Below are 18,497 nucleotides of genomic sequence, written 5' to 3'. Positions count from 1 at the left end.
ACTTGATCAACCCAGCAAGAGTGCCCTTCCTTCACGTCATTCTTCCGGGCGGCGAGCCTATGAGTTTTTCGGTGCAGATGAAATTTGCTCAGGGCTTCGACCTTTACAATACGTACGGTCCTTCAGAAATCACCGTCAGCGCTGTGTCTGCGAAAATCGAACCATCTTCAAGCCGCAAGACCATAGGTCAGCCCTTAGGATCCAACAAGGTATATATTCTTCGAGATTCAACGGCAGTGACAGACGATTTCAGCTCATCTTTGGAGCTTTGCGGCGTCAACGAAATTGGAGAGATTGCGTTGGCCGGACCTCAAGTTGCGCAGGGTTATCTTCATCTACCCGACCTCTCGGCGTCGAAGTTCATCGCCAATCCATTTGCGAAGGGCGAGAGAATGTTTCTATCCGGAGATATGGGTAGATGGAGTCCGGAAGGCCTTGTGCTTCTCGAAGGTCGCAAAGACCGTCAAGTCAAGATTCGTGGGGGCAGAGTTGAGCTTGCCTCTGTCACAGCCGTTGCTCTAGCAGCCACCGATGAAGTCAAGGACGCAGCATGCATCAAGATCGAAATAGACAGAGTCGAAACACTCGCACTGTTTATTTCTCCTTTCCCCGACATTAACTCGATGGTCAAGGACGATCTTCCACAGTGTTTGCAGGAGGGTTATCGAAATGCCGCGAATGCAATCTTTGAACGATGCGAGTTGCAGCTGCCTTGGTACGCTGTACCTTCTTTCGTTTTCCCACTCGGGGTGATTCCCTCTACCGCAAACGACAAGCTTGACGAGCGCAAAATTACTTCCATCTACTTGGATATCGTCGCAAAGAACTTGGAGAGGCATTTCCGCCGCAGTGCTAACGAAACTTCCATACGAAATCAATCTTCCCCATTGGAGGAAGCCGTTGCAGCTCTCTGGGAGTCTATCCTACCTTACGATCTTCCAGCTTGCCGAATTTCACTCGATCAGCACTTCTTCGCAGCAGGAGGCAACTCGATGCGTGTGATAAAGCTCAGCGCAGCTGCGCGCCAATCTGGGTACAGCCTGTCAGTTGCCGACATCTTTGCGCATCCAACCATTCGAGCGCAAGCTCGCGTGTTGATGCGAGTCACTACGCCTTTGAGCACCGATCTAACGGGTCTCGACGGCGCAGAGGAGCTTCTGGCTCCTTTTAGCCTTGTCAAAGGCTGGGCAGACTTTGCCCAGGATGGCCTCAGTGAAGTTGATATTTCAGTCCACGAAGTCGAAGACGCAATGCCAGCTACTCGAACTCAAGAGTCGCTCATCAGCATCAGCCTGAGGAACACCCGACATGGCGGCCGCTATATGGCGCGTATGGGAGTCCCAATCCCATACTGGATCTCAGAAGAGCGATTCAAGGAAGCTTGGAAGCAGCTTGTCTCGGCAACTCCAATTCTGCGAACAGCTTTCGTGTTGCAGGGCGACCAGCTGCTTCAGCTTGTTCTGAAAACCACGTCAGCTCAAGTTCAACAGCTCGTCAATCTCACTGCAAGGCGCAGTCATGACAGCTGCCTTCACATGCAGTTCAAACTCGGTCAGTGTCCTGTTGCGGCCGAACTCGACATTGCTAGCGATAAGACAGACTTTCACCTGACTATACATCACTCTGTATATGACGGCGAGCTGCTCCGACTTCTTTCCGAGCGACTGATTCAGCTCTGTCGCACCCCCGGAGCGGAGCTGCAAGGCCAGCCCTATTCCTTGTTCGTTCATCGTCTTCTCAAGCTCCAGGACAATGAAGAATCGATTGCGTACTGGAAACGGTATCTGTTCGAATGTCAGGCATTCACCTGGCCTACAGAGATGGTAGGAAAGGCTGGCGTAGCCTGGCAAGTCGAACGGCAAAGCTCCTGCAGGGAGACTCAGATGGTCTTCGAAGGTGCTCTGCGCTCTAAAGCGCAGGAGCATTGCGTGACAACAGCGACTCTCTTCAAAACAGCATTAACCATAGTCCTCCATGCATCTTCGGGTGCAAACGACATCATCTACAGTCTCGTCTCTTCCGGCCGCTCCGGCATGGCTGGGCACGCAGACCTTCAGGATGTATTGGGACCGTGTGTCACTACTGTGCCAGTTCGAGCTGTCATCGCTCCAGATCAGACTGTCACGGAACTTCTCGCTCAAATTGACGCTGATGGTGCAGCAGCCCTTGCCCACGAGCATGTCGGCTACGCCAAGATCTGCGGTACAGCAAATCTGCAGCCTGCAACAGCCTTGTCTACCGTCTTGTTGACCTTTCAAGACGAGCCCTCCGCTTTATCAGCCCAGGAATTCAGCCTCTTTGACGCGACCACTCAAATGGAAGTAGAGTTCCCGATCAATCTCATCGTGCACCCACGCGGCGAAGCCTTGCTCATGGCGCTCTGCTCACACGACGAGGAGGTTGCTCCTAGATTGGCGACGTTCTTCTTGCAACGGATCTCGGCTGTTCTGACTTCGATTTGCAGCAGTGACTTAAGAGGATTGACAGTGAAAGATCTTCCGTGCGTGGGCGAAGAAGAGCTTCTGTATCTGCGCACGACGCTGTGCAAGCCGCTTACGGCTACAAGTACAATCAAAGCCTTCGAGCCGGTTCATGTCTCCTTTTCGGCAATAGCCCGGCAGATCCCGAAGAAGATCGCTATCATGTCCTTGGACGGCGACGCCATCACGTATGATAGGCTCGATTACCTGTCCGGTCAGCTCGCTGTGAAGCTGGCTGCCCGCATCTCTTCTTCCAATCCCAGTAAGCGGCCAGTGGCCATCTTCATGCCTAAAAGCATCGCGCTCTATATCGTCATTTTTGCCGTGCTCAAAGCGGGTTATGGATACGTAGCGTTCGAGCCCGATCATCCGCCATCCAGAACGCGTCAGCTCTTGTCGCACGTCCAAGCGTCTCTGTTGATCGTGACTGAAAGCACTCATCCTCGAGTGGGCTCAATCTTGGCAGAGCACGTAAACGGTATTTCCGATAACAACGTCAATAGCTCACTGTTCAACGCAGACAGAGCCATCCGTGAATGCGATACAGAGGACACAGGCTGCGAAGCTGACCTTTCGAAGGCAATCGCAATCAAAGAAGATGACACGGCATACATTGTCTTCACCAGCGGCACAACAAGCTCTCCAAAGCCGATTGTGGTCCAGCACGGCAATCTTTACCACTCCATCGAATCGAGTCGCTCGATTCTTCACAAGGATCCGTCTTCCTTACGCACACTGGCCTTTTCAGGCCCGACTTTTGACATGAGCGTATGGGATTTCTTCGGAACGCTCTTGATTGGCGGCACTCTTTGCATTGCCCCGCGCAACGATCTTCTCACTGACCTGAGTGGCGTGACAGCTAGGCTTGCTGCTACTTTCATCGAGACTACCTCCACAGTCTTGGATCTGCTTGTGCCAGACCAAGTGCCGTTCCTGCTGACACTTTGTCCGGGAGGCGAACCGCTGAAGAAGCAAATTTGCGAACGCTTTTCAACCGGATTCCAGATCCTCAACACCTATGGCCCTTCTGAATGCACCGTCAGCGTCACGTCCGGCTGTATTGGAAGAAATGACCTTCCGAGTCTCATAGGCAGACCGATAGGCTGCAACCGTGCGTACGTCATCGACCGCTGCAGTGGCCGACCTCCTGCGTTGGTGCCGCTCGGAAGAATCGGTGAACTGGCGATCGGTGGACCCCAAGTAGGGCTCGGCTATCTTGGCAACCAACCTGCCACCTTGGTGTCTTTCATTCCGAGCCCTTTTGACGTCGATGCGCCGACAAGTCAAAGATTGTTTTTGACAGGGGACAAGGCAAGATGGCATTCAGATGGCCGCCTTGAATACCTGGGTCGTTCCGACTTCCAAATCAAGATCCGAGGCTTCCGCATTGACCCCTTCGAGGTTGAGGAGGCGGTCGTCAAAGCTGCTCATCCTCTTGGAGATGATGCAATCTGCGCGAAGGTGTTCGACGATGAAAGCCGCGAACGTCTTGTCGTGTTTTTAGCTCTATCCCATGGAGCTAACAGTCAGACAGATTGTACCTTCAGCGCTGGGCTGACGCTGACCGGTACCCTTACAGAGGACGCTTCTGCACTTACAGCAAGTCTCTCATCTGCGTTGAAGCAAAGGCTACCTTCGTATATGATCCCTTCAGTTATTCTTCCGATGAAGGCTTTTCCGTTGACCGCCAATCTCAAGGTGGACAGGAAAGCGCTGATGTCTACATACACGGAATGGCTCGCTTCGGGAAGCAAGTTCACATTCATCGATGACGGTTCTGCACAACAGAGGAATGATTTGAAGCCAAGCCTCAACGAGACCGAGATCCAGGTTGCTACTCTCTGGGGTCAGCTGCTTGGGAGGGAGCCGAGCTCTTTCTCGTCGAGCGACCACTTCCTCCTCGTGGGTGGCGACTCGGTCCTCCTGATCCGCCTTGCAGGTCTCTGGCGAGCACATGGCTGCAAGATTGACTTTGCGACGCTCTTCGACAACCTCATTCTCTCAGCCCAGGCAAAACTGTTCCTTCCATCACGATCAATCGACGAGAGAGAAGCTCAGAAGGCCTATGAACCGTTCAGTCTGCTTCAAGATGCGATCACCACCACGGCAGATGCGATTGCAGGACTCAACGCTGAGCCGGAGGACGTAGTGGATATCCTCCCTTGCTCGCCGATGCAAGATGCTTTAGTTGGCCTCAGTCTCACTGGCGACAAGGACGCCCAGGCCTACTTTGCCACGATCGACACAGAACTTCCAAAGTCTCTAGCTTTTTCGGAGGTGCAGCGTGCATGGGATCAACTCGTCCGGTGGAACGATGTGCTGCGTACATGCTTCTTCTTCGGAAAGGAAGGATTGCTTCAGGTAGTGTATAGATCGGGATCGACCAGAGGCAAGGCGGCTTATCTGCATGAGATCGACACAAAAGATACTGGTGCTTCAAGTCCCGATTCTACAAACTTCGATACGGTACCGGCACCAGGGCTCGAGATGGGAGCTGTCCCTATCACAGCGCGATACTATTCTTCAACTGAGAACTCCCGACTCGTGGTCAAATTCCACCACGCAGTGTACGATGGGGAAATGCTCGACATCCTCTTGAGCCAGTTCTACAGTGTTCTGCGTTACGAACGGTCAACCTCAAGTGGACCGCTTCGCTACAGCTACGCACTCTTCATACGGTGGCTTCAAGGTCAGCATCATGAGCATCAGATTGCTTTCTGGTCTGAACACCTTCAAGGATGCAGCCCTTGCCAATGGCCCCCTCTCGCCGAGAATCTGGACAATCACAATCACGCCCTCCTCTCAGGGACAGTGCAGAATACAGAACGAGTCGTTCACATCTGGGCAGATGACATACATAGCCTGGCGAGTCACTATTCCGTCCTCCCTATCGCGCTGGTCCAGCTGGCCTTGGCTTTGGTTCTACAAAGATACACCGCAGAGGACGACGTTTTGTTCTCAATGGTATCATCTGGCCGCTCTGGCTTGGAGATGGAAGGCTTAGACAAGGTCGCAGGTCCCTGCATTGCCACTATCCCGGTCAGAGTCAAAGTGAAGGAAGACCAACCGGTGAACCAATCGCTTGCCGCGTTGATGAAGGACTTACAACACAGTCTGAAACACGAGCACTTGGGAATGCACAAGATCAAAGAACTAATGGGAATTAGGCGCCGAGGACCCCTGACGAACGTGATCTTGACATACCAGGCGCACGTTGATCGGGTTGAGGCGGTCGGCAAGGACACCAATATGTTCCGTATCTTTGGAGGCAAGGTTCGGATGACAATGGACACGCCCATCAATCTGATAGTCTCTCCTACGTCAGAAGGACTAGAACTGTCGTGCTTCTTCCACACATGCACCGTCGAAGCAAGTCGGGTTCATTGGTTCCTAAAGCACATCGCGACGATCCTTGAATCGCTGAAGCCGACAGCGACAGACACGAGTTCTCGAACCTTGTTCGATCTTCGAATGCTTGATCATGAGGAGCATGCACGCCTCCTTGCATACAGCAATGATGCCGGCATCCGTTCTACCTTAAATGAAGCAGAGGATGTATTGCAGACCTTCAAACGGCAGGTTGAACGGACTCCAAAGAAGATAGCTGTTCAACATGGCTGTTCGAGCTTTGTAACTTACGCTGTTTTGGACAGCTGGTCGGATCGCCTAGCCTTGGATTTCCAACGTCAACTCCGTCTCTGCAACGATCGGACCCGCCCAAGACTGATTGCTTTGGTGTTGGAACGCGGACCGGGTCTCGTTGCGGCGATCCTAGCTGCACAAAAGGCAGGTGCAGCCTACATTGCAGTGGATGAAGACTCCAACCATACTCGGGCTCGTGACATCATCGCAACATCAGCACCAACTCTTCTGCTTACCAGCGAGCAACGGCGTGATCAAGCGAGATCACTGCTGTCGAACAGCGCCTTCGCTGTCGTGCTGTTGACGATCGAGGAAATGGGGACTAGTGCCAATGCCACCCTTGAAGAACATCCTGCAGCAATGGTGGCGGTCAGAAATGGCAGTGATCTTGCGTATGTTGTTTTCACAAGCGGTACGAGCGGTAAGCCAAAGGGGATCTGCGTTGAGAACCGCAATCTTGATTATTCGATACTGGCTTGCATGTCTGTCATGCCTCAAGGTTCTTCTTTGCGGACACTCTGCTTCTCGGGTCCATCTTTCGACATGAGTGTCTGGGATCTCTTCGGTACGCTTTGTACCGGTGGAACCCTTTGCACACTTTCAAAGCTCAGCTGGCTCGAAGACCTCGGTGGTATGGCAACTCAGCTCTCATGCACCTTCCTGGAAACGACATCTACGGTTCTCAATCTGATCGAACCTGCGGCAGTGCCCTTCTTGCAGTACATCCTGCCAGGAGGTGAGCCGCTGGTACGCAGTATCCAACAAAAATTCAGCGACGACTTCTACCTCCTGAGCACGTACGGACCGTCTGAAGCGACTGTGAGTGTCTCTTCAGGTCGTCTTCATCAGCAAGATCCAGCGAACGTCATTGGAAAACCCGTCGGAAGCAGTGCGATCTATGTTGTCAAGTCAAGCACTCAAGATAGCAGATCGCAACTCAATTTGTGCTCTCTCTACGAGCCAGGTGAACTCGCTATCGCTGGGCCTCAAATCTCTCGAGGATACCTGAACATGTCAGAGCTCACATCCAAGAGTTTCATAGAGGACTGCGAGCTAGAGTCGCACGTCTTGCCCACTCGCTTGTTCCTTTCTGGGGATTTCGGATACTGGGATGGGCATGGAAGGCTGCACCTCCTTGGTAGGATCGACAGTCAGGTCAAGATCAAGGGGTATCGCGTGGAGCTGGGTGACATCGAATCGACAATCTTGACCGTCTTCCCTGGCACTATTCGACAGGCTGCGTGCATCAAAACCACCTTCGACAATCGAGAATCTATCGTTGCTTTCGTCGTACGGAACGACAACGATGCTTCAACGCGACAGCACGAGTTTTGCGAAGCGGTGCGAGACTCGATTGTAAATGTGCTGCCAGCCTACATGGTGCCGTCAATGGTCCTCACGGTAGACTCGATACCTATGACCCAGAACTCCAAGATTGACAGAAACCAGCTGACAGAGTTTCATCGTAAGGCCCTAGCAACGCATCCCTTACTGGCGCACAAGAAACCAGCAGTCAATCCCCCGCGGAATCATCTCGAAGAACGTATCGCAACGGTCTGGTCCGAGCATCTCGGTATCGATCCACAGCTCCTGGACATTGACAAGCACTTTGTCTCCCTCGGAGCAGATTCCCTCACCGCCATGAAGGTGGCCAGGAGTCTTATCGTCGGTGGTCTGCGCGTGAGTGTGGCGACACTCTTCAGGCAGCCGACTGTAAGGAAGCTCGCTGCAGCTCTTCAAGAACCTCAGACACAGGCAGGCGATGCATTGGCAGCTTCGGTACCTGATTATATACCTTTTTCGATGATTCAAACAAAGCCGGAGGACATATTTGCACGAAGCGATGTGGTCGATCGCGACGATATCGAGGACGTATTCCCTTGCAGTACGTTCCAGGAAGGACTCATCGCCTCAACCTTGGTCCATCCTGAGCAGCAAGCCTTCTTTGCAAACTTGCGTATCCGGGTCGGCGAGGTTACCCCAGAGAGTCTGGAACGCTTCTGGGGCATCATGCAAGAACGACATCCGATGCTACGAACCGTCTTTAAAGCACATGAAGACAGCCTTCTTCATGTTGTCCTCAGACCGACTTCCAAGCAGTTAAACAGGATGAAGGGACGACAACCACAGGATGCGTTCCGGACAGTGCTTCTTGGAGAATGTCAGCATTGGCTACTACCTAGCTACTGTAGACACCCGGACCGTCCTCAAGAGATGCTGATGCTTCTTCGTATACATCATGCACTGTATGATGGAGCTATGCTTCGAGGAATTCTTCACGATTTAGGCGAACTCCTATCCGGTGTCACTTTCACTCGACCTGTTCTACCTTTCTCACAATTCGTTTGGTGTAAGAAGAAAGCTCAAGGTCAATCGGAGGCAAGTTCATCTCAATTCTGGAGCTCCTTGCTCTCAGACCTGGGAGACCAAACCTGGCCTCCTCGGGCCCTTTCTGGGACGAAACGGCTTGCAATTCGGCGCAAGAATGTTTGCTGGAAAGGAGACTTCCAGACAATGTGTGCGAAGAATAGCGTCACAATTGCCACCATCCTTCAAGTTGTTATCTCCATCATCGTCGCAAGGAATGCTGGACACGAAAGTGTGGTAATTGGGGTCGTCGCATCTGGCCGCTCGAATCACGTGGACAGGATATCAGCAAACACGATTATAGATGGTCCTTCCATCCGCAACATCCCTTTTCGAGTAACAGTGCACGAGGCCGATATTCTGCAGAGCCTCTTCGAGCAGGCGCAAATTGATCATCAAGAAACTCTGGAGCACGAAGTACCGAGCCTTGAAGATTTACGAAAGATCACCAGCTCCATGGTCAAAGTCGGACTCTCTGAGCTTCTTTTTGTCTTTCATGACTTTGAAGACTCGAAGGAGCAAATTCGCCAAGCTAGCAGAGCTTGCCAGCTTGAAGAGCAGCCTCAAGATCAGCCAATGTTGTTGGACAACCGTTTGACAGTTGAAGCCTTCGTCCAGGACGGGAGCCTATTCATCGAATGCGCTTATTTGCTGGACGGCACAAAGACAGATTCAGAATTGGACTGTTTCGCCGATAAGATCGTGGTTGCCCTCGATGCATTGGCAGACCTCTCGCCGGGCTCGCGCGTGCGCGAACTTTCGACTCTTTCTCCGTCCGAGGCCTTGTTGACTTCCATTTGGTCTCGAAGCGACACTGAAGCTCAATGCCAATTCCATCCTTTGATGCAATTCGACAACGTAGCATTGGCTTTCATGTCGCAGGCAGCAACGTGCCCTCGCAAGATTGCCCTGCAGTACAAAGGGACCCAATTCATTCCATATGCCGAGCTCAGTGCAAAGGCAGTCAAAGTCAAGAATATGTTGACATTGGAAACGGGTCGCTTAATTGCCGTCTGCATAGACACTTCGCCCGTCATGATCGCTGTCGTGCTAGGCATCTTGCTCTCTGGGAACGCATACGTCCCCGTCGATCCAGACCTTCCGCGCGGAAGGTCTCGAGCAGTGCTAGAAGAGTGCCGTCCAGGACTTTTGTTCTGTGGAATCCGCCAACAGACTCTCTGCGAAGAACTGGTCGACGACAGCATCGATCTCACAGTGTTGGATTGTGATGCCAACGTCGTCACGCAACATAGTGTCAGCCGTGATCCCGGCGAGAAGCCTTCGTCAGACTACCAAGGCGTTGCCTACGTCATGTTCACTAGTGGTACGACAGGGAAGCCAAAAGGAATCGTGACGGAGCATAAAGCCGTGCTTCATTCCATCGTTGCAAGCAATGGCTTCAATAGAGTCAAGGGCAAAGGCTTGCGTACTGTTCCCATGGGGAGTTGTACTTTCGACATGATCGTCTGGGACATTTGGATGCCACTGCTCACCGGAGGTACCGTCTGCGTTGCACCACGGACATTCGTTGTTGATTCCCTCGACACAGTGTTTGCGGACGTAAGCGCCACGCTCATTCAAGGAACGCCGTCCTTGCTCGCAAACATTGACCCAGGAAACTGCTCCTATCTGCAAACCGTTTTGAGTACGGGGGAGCCCCTGACTCGAGCGGTTCGAGATGCCTTTTGCCAGCAGAACCAGATCGTCTTGATCAATGCGTACGGTCCTACAGAGACCACAGTCTATGCAACCAGCCATCAGGTGCAGCCCTGGTCGAACCTTCGTAACATCGGACGGCCTATTGGAGCCTACTCGGCACACATCATGTGCGGAAATCGAATCTGTGGCCTTGGAGAGCCGGGTCAAGTAATCCTTTCAGGACCACAACTCGCAAAAGGGTACTTTGGCACTTTATCTGCCCATTGTGATAGATTTGTGCAAGACTTTGGCGATTCCGAACAGAGGGCATTCCGAACCGGCGATGTAGCAAGCTGGCTCCCTAATGGCGACATTCTGCTATTTGGTAGGACTGACGATCAGGTCAAAATCCGCGGGCACCGAATCGAGCTTCAAGAGGTAGAGGTGCAGATCCGCTCAAGCTCTGCTGAAACTTCTATCAGCGTTGCGTGCCTCAAAGCCACACCGTCATCCGGACAAGATTACCTCGTGGCCTTTGTTGCGTTCAAGATCCTCGATGGCCTGCGCGCGGCTCCATCATTCGCATCGGCGCCACCGAAGTGGTGGGGAGCGGAGCTCCGGGACGCTTCGCTTCTAGCCCTCCCGAGCAACAACTTCGCCAGCTATGTTGATAGGCTGAAGAAAGAGCTGCAGAAGCGATTACCAAGCTACATGATCCCAACATGCTTCATTGAGCTGGAAAGGATTCCGCTCAACGCAAACGGTAAGGTCGATCGGACAATCCTGCTGGGTCTGTTCGAACACCTGCATGAAGCTGGTGCAGATCGTGATTGGCTTATTCAAAGTAACTCGGCAGCTCGAGAAACCAAAATGGACAGAAGCGACGGGCCTGAGCATAGGCTGGAAGGAGTGCTGAGGAAAGGCATTCGAGAGATCCTCAAGGTCGAAGCTTCGTTGGGCCTTGAAGAAAGTTTCTTGTCGCTCGGCGGTGATTCCATCCTAGCTCTCAGACTATCGGCCTTTTTGCGCTCCGCAAGCATCAGGATCGCTGCCAGCTGCATCATCAGCCTCCCAACACTCAAGGCGATTCTCAATGCGAGCATTGAAAGCTTCAATGAGCCGACGAATGGCCCCAACGACACTGTCAAGTTGAGAGACGATCATTCAACGACTACGACAACACAGGCAAGACCACAAGCCTCGGAGGCGCTTACGCATGAGATCGTGCGACGAATCTCTGATTGTAATCCCGATGACATTGACCAGGTTCTGCCATGCGCGCCCATGCAAGAGGGTCTTGTCAGCATTGGTCTGCATGAAAGCAGCGAAGGACTCTATATCTCGAACATGAGAGGGACACTGGCTCCCTGGGTTGATCTCCGTCGCTTCGCAGAAGCCTGGAAAAAGCTGATACACTTCCACGACATTCTTCGCACCGTCTTCACCTCTACCGAAGCTGGCATTCGGCAAGTAGTCTTCAGCAAGGATTCCATCCAGTCAAAGCTTGTCGAAACCATTACAACTGTCAGTAGCGAAAGCCTGGTGCAGCCCCTGCAATTCAAAGAGGGAGTTCCGCTTTGTCAGGCCCACTTCGTTCGCAACACTGCCACAGCAAACACTACGCTTATTATCCAAATGCACCACGCCATCTTCGACGGGACCACGTTAAATGTCTTTTCACAAGACCTTGCCTCGCTCTATCATCGTCCAGAGCATAGTCTTTCGGAGAGACCTTCCTACGCAGACTTCGTAGAAGCCATTCGATCGAACCACGACAGCTCTGATGCTTTCTGGCGCGAAAGACTTCGAGACTGCACCACGCTCGACTGGCCACCTTCCGAGCTTCGCCGGCTTGCTCAAAGCGAGCTTACTGGCGTTAACTCTGAACTAGATGCTCTCAAAGTAGTGGAAGTAGACTGGTCCTGTGACCCGCGCGCCATGTGTCGTGCTTTGGAAGTCTCCCGACCAGCCTTGATCTTAGCAGCACTAGCACTGACTTACCACTTGTACCAAGGAAGTGATTTCGTCATGATTGGGATCATCAGCTCGGGACGAGATTCCATCAGCCATTTCGACGTTAGCCGCGTGGCTGGACCCTGCACGTCGATTGCGCCACTTGGCATCAAAGTCAGCCGCAGCGATACTATCCGGACATTGGTTCAAAAGGTGCACGCAGAGATGATTGCTATTGGCCGACATAGCCATGTCGGACTCGGCAAGATCCAAAGCCTGGCCGGATCGAGCAAATTGCGGCTTTTCGATGTCACTTTTGTCTACCAGGGCCTCGCCTCTGCCGGGACAGACAACGTTGAGGCTCTACCGGTCGATCTCATGGAGATGAACACCGTGATGGCTTTTGAGATGCTGTGCAGCATCGTTGCAACTCCAAGCAGCGATCTGAGCACTACTCTCAAAGCAAGCGTTCGAAGCCCCTGCCTGGTCGAGAGCACACGGTTGTGCTTATTGCACGCTTCCAAACTTCTCACGCTATTCGTGCGTGCTTTTGAAGAGGACGATCTTGACAGACTAGCATCCCAGCTTTATCTGCCTCCCTCGGACGAGATAGCCCCAACGACACACTTCGCAGAACACCAAAGCTCAGGCAAGCTCACACAGGCGACGAGCCTCGTTGCAGCCTTTTCTCTGCAAGTACAAAGGACCCCAAAGAAGATCGCATTGCAAATCCTTCCGGACAGCTTCATGACTTTCGCAGAGCTGCAATCCTCTTCTAGTTGCATAGCCGACAGGCTGCATCGCGAGGTTTTGAGCCGCTCTCGCCCTGCCATTGGTCAGGAAGTGGTCGCAGTCATGATGGAAAAGTCCTTTGAGTACTACGCAACTATACTGGCGATCAGCAAATCTGGACAGGCATTCTGTCCGTTCGATTCGAGCGTGCCGGTCGAGCGCAATCAGCAAATGATGGAAGATCTGGGCTGCCGTTTGGTGATCTGCACCCAGGACACCTTGAAAGCTGCCCAAATTCTAGCCAGGCGAGCGAAGGCCCAAACTCACTGTGTCGAAGATTGGAGGACATCACAAACACGACCGAGCCAGCAACACACGGAAAGCAACATCTTCAACTATGGTGCAAGAGACTCGAACGATCTTTTCTGTGTGATTTTCACCAGTGGAACAACGGGTAGGCCAAAGGGAGTACGTATCACGAACAAGATGCTTTTGCATTCCGTCCAAGGCATGTACGAGCTGCTCCCGCTGGGCCACACTTGGAGACAGTTGGCGGTCTTTAACCTCACTTTCGATGCATCTCTAGCAGACTTCTTCCTGCCGCTCTTACACGGCGCAACTCTCACACTAGTGACAAAGTCGGTTTGGCTTGAGCAAGCTACGCAGATAGCAGCAGAAAGTCTATCGCAGCTCATCGGTGGAACTCCAACCTTACTCTCTTTGATCAAATCGCAGGATGCGGCAAGCTGGCTCCAGCTCGTAGCTTCAGCTGGCGAGCCGCTGGACCTGAAAACACAAAAACAGCTATCTTCCGAACACTGCCATCTGTACAACATGTACGGTCCGAGCGAGACCGGTGTAAGCGTCGTTGGTGGACAGGTATCCGTCAGCTCAAGGCTCGACGTGATTGGACACCCATACGGCACCAACAGAATCTACATTCTCGACGAAGCAGGACGTCCTTGCGATCGAGGCATACCAGGCCAGCTCTTCATCTCGGGTCCGCAAGTCAGTCCAGGCTACGTTGGAAGAGAAGATTTGACATCGCAACGATTCTCGAAAGATCCATTCGCACCTGCAGAGATGATGTATGCGACAGGCGACCTTGGATATTGGCTTGGAAACGGATCCATCGCCCTCAAGGGTCGAACAGATTCCCAAGTAAAGTTGCGAGGACACCGAATCGAAGTCACTGAGATCGAGCAGATGGTCACGGAACTGCTCGCAACTGATTGTTGTGGGACCGTCGCGTGTATCAAGGTCTCGCTTCATGGGCAAGAGCAGCTTGTCATCATTTTGGCGTCTGACGCGGATGATTCAAGGAATTTGGAGCATTCAAAAAGCACAGAACATGCAGAGGTCGCCATTGCTCTGCCGGACGAACGATCGAGGACGCTCCGACTTGGTCTATCCGCCAAATTGCCAAACTACATGGTCCCTACAGTCTACGCACAAGTCAGACGGATCCCAGCTACGACCAACGGCAAAATTGACCGCATTCGACTGGCAGAGATCGCCTGTACTTTTATCAGCTCCGATCGTCACGAAAAGAAGAGGACCAGGGAAGCACCAAGCATCGATGTCGAGAGCAAGCTTATATCACTGCTGGCTCGTATTCTTCGGCTTGATGAACTTTCGATCAGCGTCGACGACGACTTCATCGAGTTGGGTCTTGACTCTCTTAGGTCAGCTGCGTTCGTTGCAGCTGCACAGAACATTGGTATTGCGATAAGAGTGACCGACGTCTTCTCGCATCCGACTGTACGAACCTTGGCGCAGAGCATCGACAGCACGATCACCGAAGTCACCGAGGATGAGGATCAAGCTCACCCTGGCTCGATTACGCCGCCGAGAATGTCTGCGGATCTTCAAAGCGAAGTAGAAGCCTGGCTTCCTTGTACTTCCATGCAAGAGGCCATGGTGCTGTCAACGCTCAGTGCCCCAACCTCATCGGACACACATGTGGATCAACCCTACCAAGCTCATATCATTTTCGAGCTAGCCTCTTGGATCGATCTCGACAGATTGGCTGCAGCATGGGAGTCAATGACGCAAGAGCACTTGATTCTACGATCAGGCTTTGCTGTCGCAGAGCAACATTTGTGGATGATGGTGCTGAAAAGACAAAGCCGACTGGTGAACAGTCTGGAGAGATTCCAGGTCGAGGACCTCGAAACATGGGCTAGCACGTGGAAGGACTCGCACAGATTTGTCCAGTATACACATGCCCTCGCACCAGCACTGGTGACATCGCGACAAGGATCACGCTATCTCTCTCTCATCTTGCACCATGGTCTTTACGACGGAACCTCGATCCAGATCATCCTTGAGCGGCTATCCGAGCTCGTTCGAGGCTCTAGCTGTGTGGATTCACAGAAGGCCAGCCTCGACTTTGCGTCGGTCTCCAGACAGATCCGGGACCAAGACGCATCGCAGGAGAGCAGAGATTTCTGGAGAGATCGGCTGCGCGCTGTTCGACGGCTTCAATGGCCATGCTTGAAAGATGACCGCTCCTCGACTAGCCAACAAACGCGAAGCGAAGCAGCGCACGCCAAAATCCAATGTCAGATGGAGTTGCAATCGTGGTGCCGCACGCAGAGGGTAACCTCGGCCAGTCTGATCCATCTGGCCTTTGCTTGGGTCCTCTCCACGTATACAGGAAGCCCAGATGTAGTGTTCGGATCGATTTCGAGTGGAAGAGGAACACTTCGTGGAGCGGACAAGGTGATTGGACCGTGCATCACTCACATACCCTCAACCTTCAACCTGCAACGCACAGAGAACGTTGAGGCATTGCTACGACGAAGCCACAGGAGCTTGGTCGCATGCAGAGCTCACGAGCATGTTCGACTCTCGACAATACTACACCAGCTGGACGGGGACCTGCAAGGAGTTTTGCCCTATGGGGTCCTTCTCGTTGTTCAGGAGGACTACACAGCTTCTTCCGAGGGCAGCCTTATTCGCAAGGGCTTGCAAAGTACCATGCATTACGATATTCCTGTACTCGTGGAGGTGTTTTCAAGACAAGACGAGCTCGAAATCCGGGTCAACGTTGCGCACAACGTGCTTCACCCAGCCTTGACTGCAGATACCCTCGCAACTCATCTAAAGCAGGCGATCGTGACACTCGTGGGGAGCCCCGCCGGCATTGATTCTCCTCAAATCGGCGTACTAAGCTTCCTTGGCGAGCGAGAACGTCAGAAGCTTCTCAAAGCACCAGGACCGGTTTCAAGGATGCCTACCAGCATTCTTGATCTGTTCAACAGACAAGTCAAAGCATTCCCAAAGAAAATGGCTTTGTATTCCGACAAGGGTCGTGATTGCTGGACCTATGCAGACTTGGACGCGGCCTCTGCAGAGATAGCAACAGTTTTGTCGAAGCAATGGGGCGTGGTCGAAGGTGAAGCTGTTGCCTTCCTGCTACCGAAGGACTCATCCGCAATCCTCATTATCTTTGCCATTCTGCGGGCAGGCTGTACGTACGTCGCTCTGGACAAACGTCATCCAGCACAGTGGCTTTCTCATGCTGTTCATGCCAGTGGTGCTCGGATCGTAGTTGTAGGTGAGGCAACAAGAGCCGCGGCGGACCATTTAAAAGCCTCGGTCGTCACTGTAACCGACTTGATTCGCAGCAAGACACCAAGATCTTTCAGGGGGCCAACCCAGTCTCACTGCAATGGAATGGTACCGCGGTTGCAGCCGGAGTCTTCGGCGTACATCCTCTTCACATCCGGAACAACAGGAAAACCAAAGGGAGTGATCGTAAGCCATTCTAATCTGGTTCATTTTGTCTTGTCCGGCTCGGGAAGTGCAAAGAGCAAGTTCTCTTCTCGACGATACGCGTTCGCATCGTGGACATTCGATGTTTCCGTTGGAGACATATTCTCGACCCTTTGCTCCGGAGCATGCCTCTGCCTGGACAGCGTAAACGATATGCTCAGCGGACTAGGAGCCTGCCTTCATGATTGCAGCGCGACAATTGTCGACCTCACACCAACTGTCGCCTATTTGATACAGGGGCATCATTTGCCTTTCCTCGATCGCCTCTGCCTCGGTGGTGAGCCGTTGCCGAAGAGGCTTGCTAGATCGCTTTGCCCTGAATATCAGCTTGTCAATACTTGCGGGCCAACTGAGACTGTGGTCCACGCCATGGCGCACGAGCTTTCACGTCACGAGCTGGAGACGCTTCCATTCGTACCCCTTGGTCGTCCCACTGGTGACTCTGTTATTTACATCGTGGAACCCAATACGATGAAGCTTCTCCCCATGGGATCGATAGGAGAGATGCTTATTGGCGGCGGCCAAGTCACCAAGGGATACATTGGTCAGCCTGAGCTCACAAGAGAGCGGTACGTTCAAGACGTATTCAAGACCTGCTCGAGCAAAGGCATGCTCTTCCGTTCTGGAGATCTAGGGAGAATCCATCTTGACGGCAAGATCGAGCATCTCGGTCGCCTAGACCGGCAAGTCAAGCTGCACGGCTTGCGCATAGAGCTAGGAGAGATCGAAAGCACTCTGACAAGCTTCACAGAGGTCTCCATGTGTCACGCGCTGTTGATCAATCTTAACAGAACCGACAGACTTGTGGCACTAGCTGTCACACCTAATCCGGATGCAGATCTATGGAGTTCGCTCGAAGAGCGGCTCAGCTCTTACATGCTACCCTGGGCGATCATAGTTTTCCAAGATATCGTTGATCTTCCACGCACCTCGAGTGGTAAGATTGACACATCTGCTTTGACGGAGGGGCTACAGAGCAATTCAATACAAGGGGCCGCAATCCAGTACCAGGATCAGATGCGCCACAATTCCAATTTGGATCTGCAGCGCGATCTTGACGTTCAGGACGATTTAGAGCAAGAGGTGATAGCTGCGTGGAGCAAAGTGCTGGACATAGCACCAGAGTCAATAGGCAGCAACGTGCCATTTGCCAGGCTTGGCGGGGATTCGATCTCATCGATGAAGCTTCTTGCTACTCTGCGTCACGGCGGTCAATGCGACTTGCTCATCTCAGACGTTGATGGTCGCACAACCGTTAGCAGTCAGGCAGCCTCTTGGCGTAGTCGGGCTCCGACATCATGCATTTCAGCGCTCCGTGTTGGAACTGACGGATCTTTGAAGAAAGCCGCCTTGGTGTTAGTGCACGACTACACGGGTACTATCTTTGACTACCAGAGGTTCTGTCCCCATCTGCACGAAAGCATGGACGTTTTCGCCATTATGGACCCTTGCTTAGGTTCATTGCCTGCTGAAACAAGCGAATCCATCGAGTCCATAGCCAGGAACTACGTCAAGGAGCTCAGCAGGCTTGTACTCGATCAAAAGTATGAACAATTGGTCATCGGAGGATGGTCTCTGGGCGGCATCATTGCAACAGAGATGACGCGACACATGCGTTTCCACTCGCTGGTGATATTTGACAGCCTGTGTCCCGGCCTGGCAAGCGTCACCGATGCTAAGCAGGAAGAGACGGCTGCAACAGCACCTGATCTAGGCGATCGCATGTCGCGGGCCATTCAGCTTCAGTCAAGATACCAAGACGCCCCGGGCTTAGCAATGCCCACCTTGCTAATCTCTGCAGACAAAGGTTCGGAGTCCTTGCGAGCGATGAACGAGAAAGCATGGTGGGGTTTGCACAAGAAGCCGGAACGCTTGCAGATCGAGCGCACCTCTCTCGGTCATAGC

The 18,497-nt window shown here is 52.8% G+C and overlaps 1 protein-coding gene across 1 annotated transcript; it reads left to right on the top strand.

Moving 5' to 3' along the window:
- Nucleotides 1-992: 992 nt before the first annotated feature.
- EX895_002999 (uncharacterized protein) lies at nucleotides 993-5,332 on the top strand (the record flags this gene model as incomplete). The annotated part of the gene is made up of 2 exons (XM_029883597.1): nucleotides 993-5,110; nucleotides 5,287-5,332. The coding sequence occupies 2 exons, from the start codon at nucleotides 993-995 to the stop codon at nucleotides 5,330-5,332; spliced, it is 4,164 nt and encodes a 1,387-aa protein (XP_029739888.1).
- Between the last annotated feature and the right edge of the window lie 13,165 nt (nucleotides 5,333-18,497).

The sequence above is a fragment of the Sporisorium graminicola genome, chromosome SGRAM_19, assembly GCF_005498985.1.
Source record: "Sporisorium graminicola strain CBS 10092 chromosome SGRAM_19, whole genome shotgun sequence".
Taxonomy (NCBI): domain Eukaryota; kingdom Fungi; phylum Basidiomycota; class Ustilaginomycetes; order Ustilaginales; family Ustilaginaceae; genus Sporisorium; species Sporisorium graminicola.
This window is presented reverse-complemented; position numbering and strand designations above follow the sequence as displayed.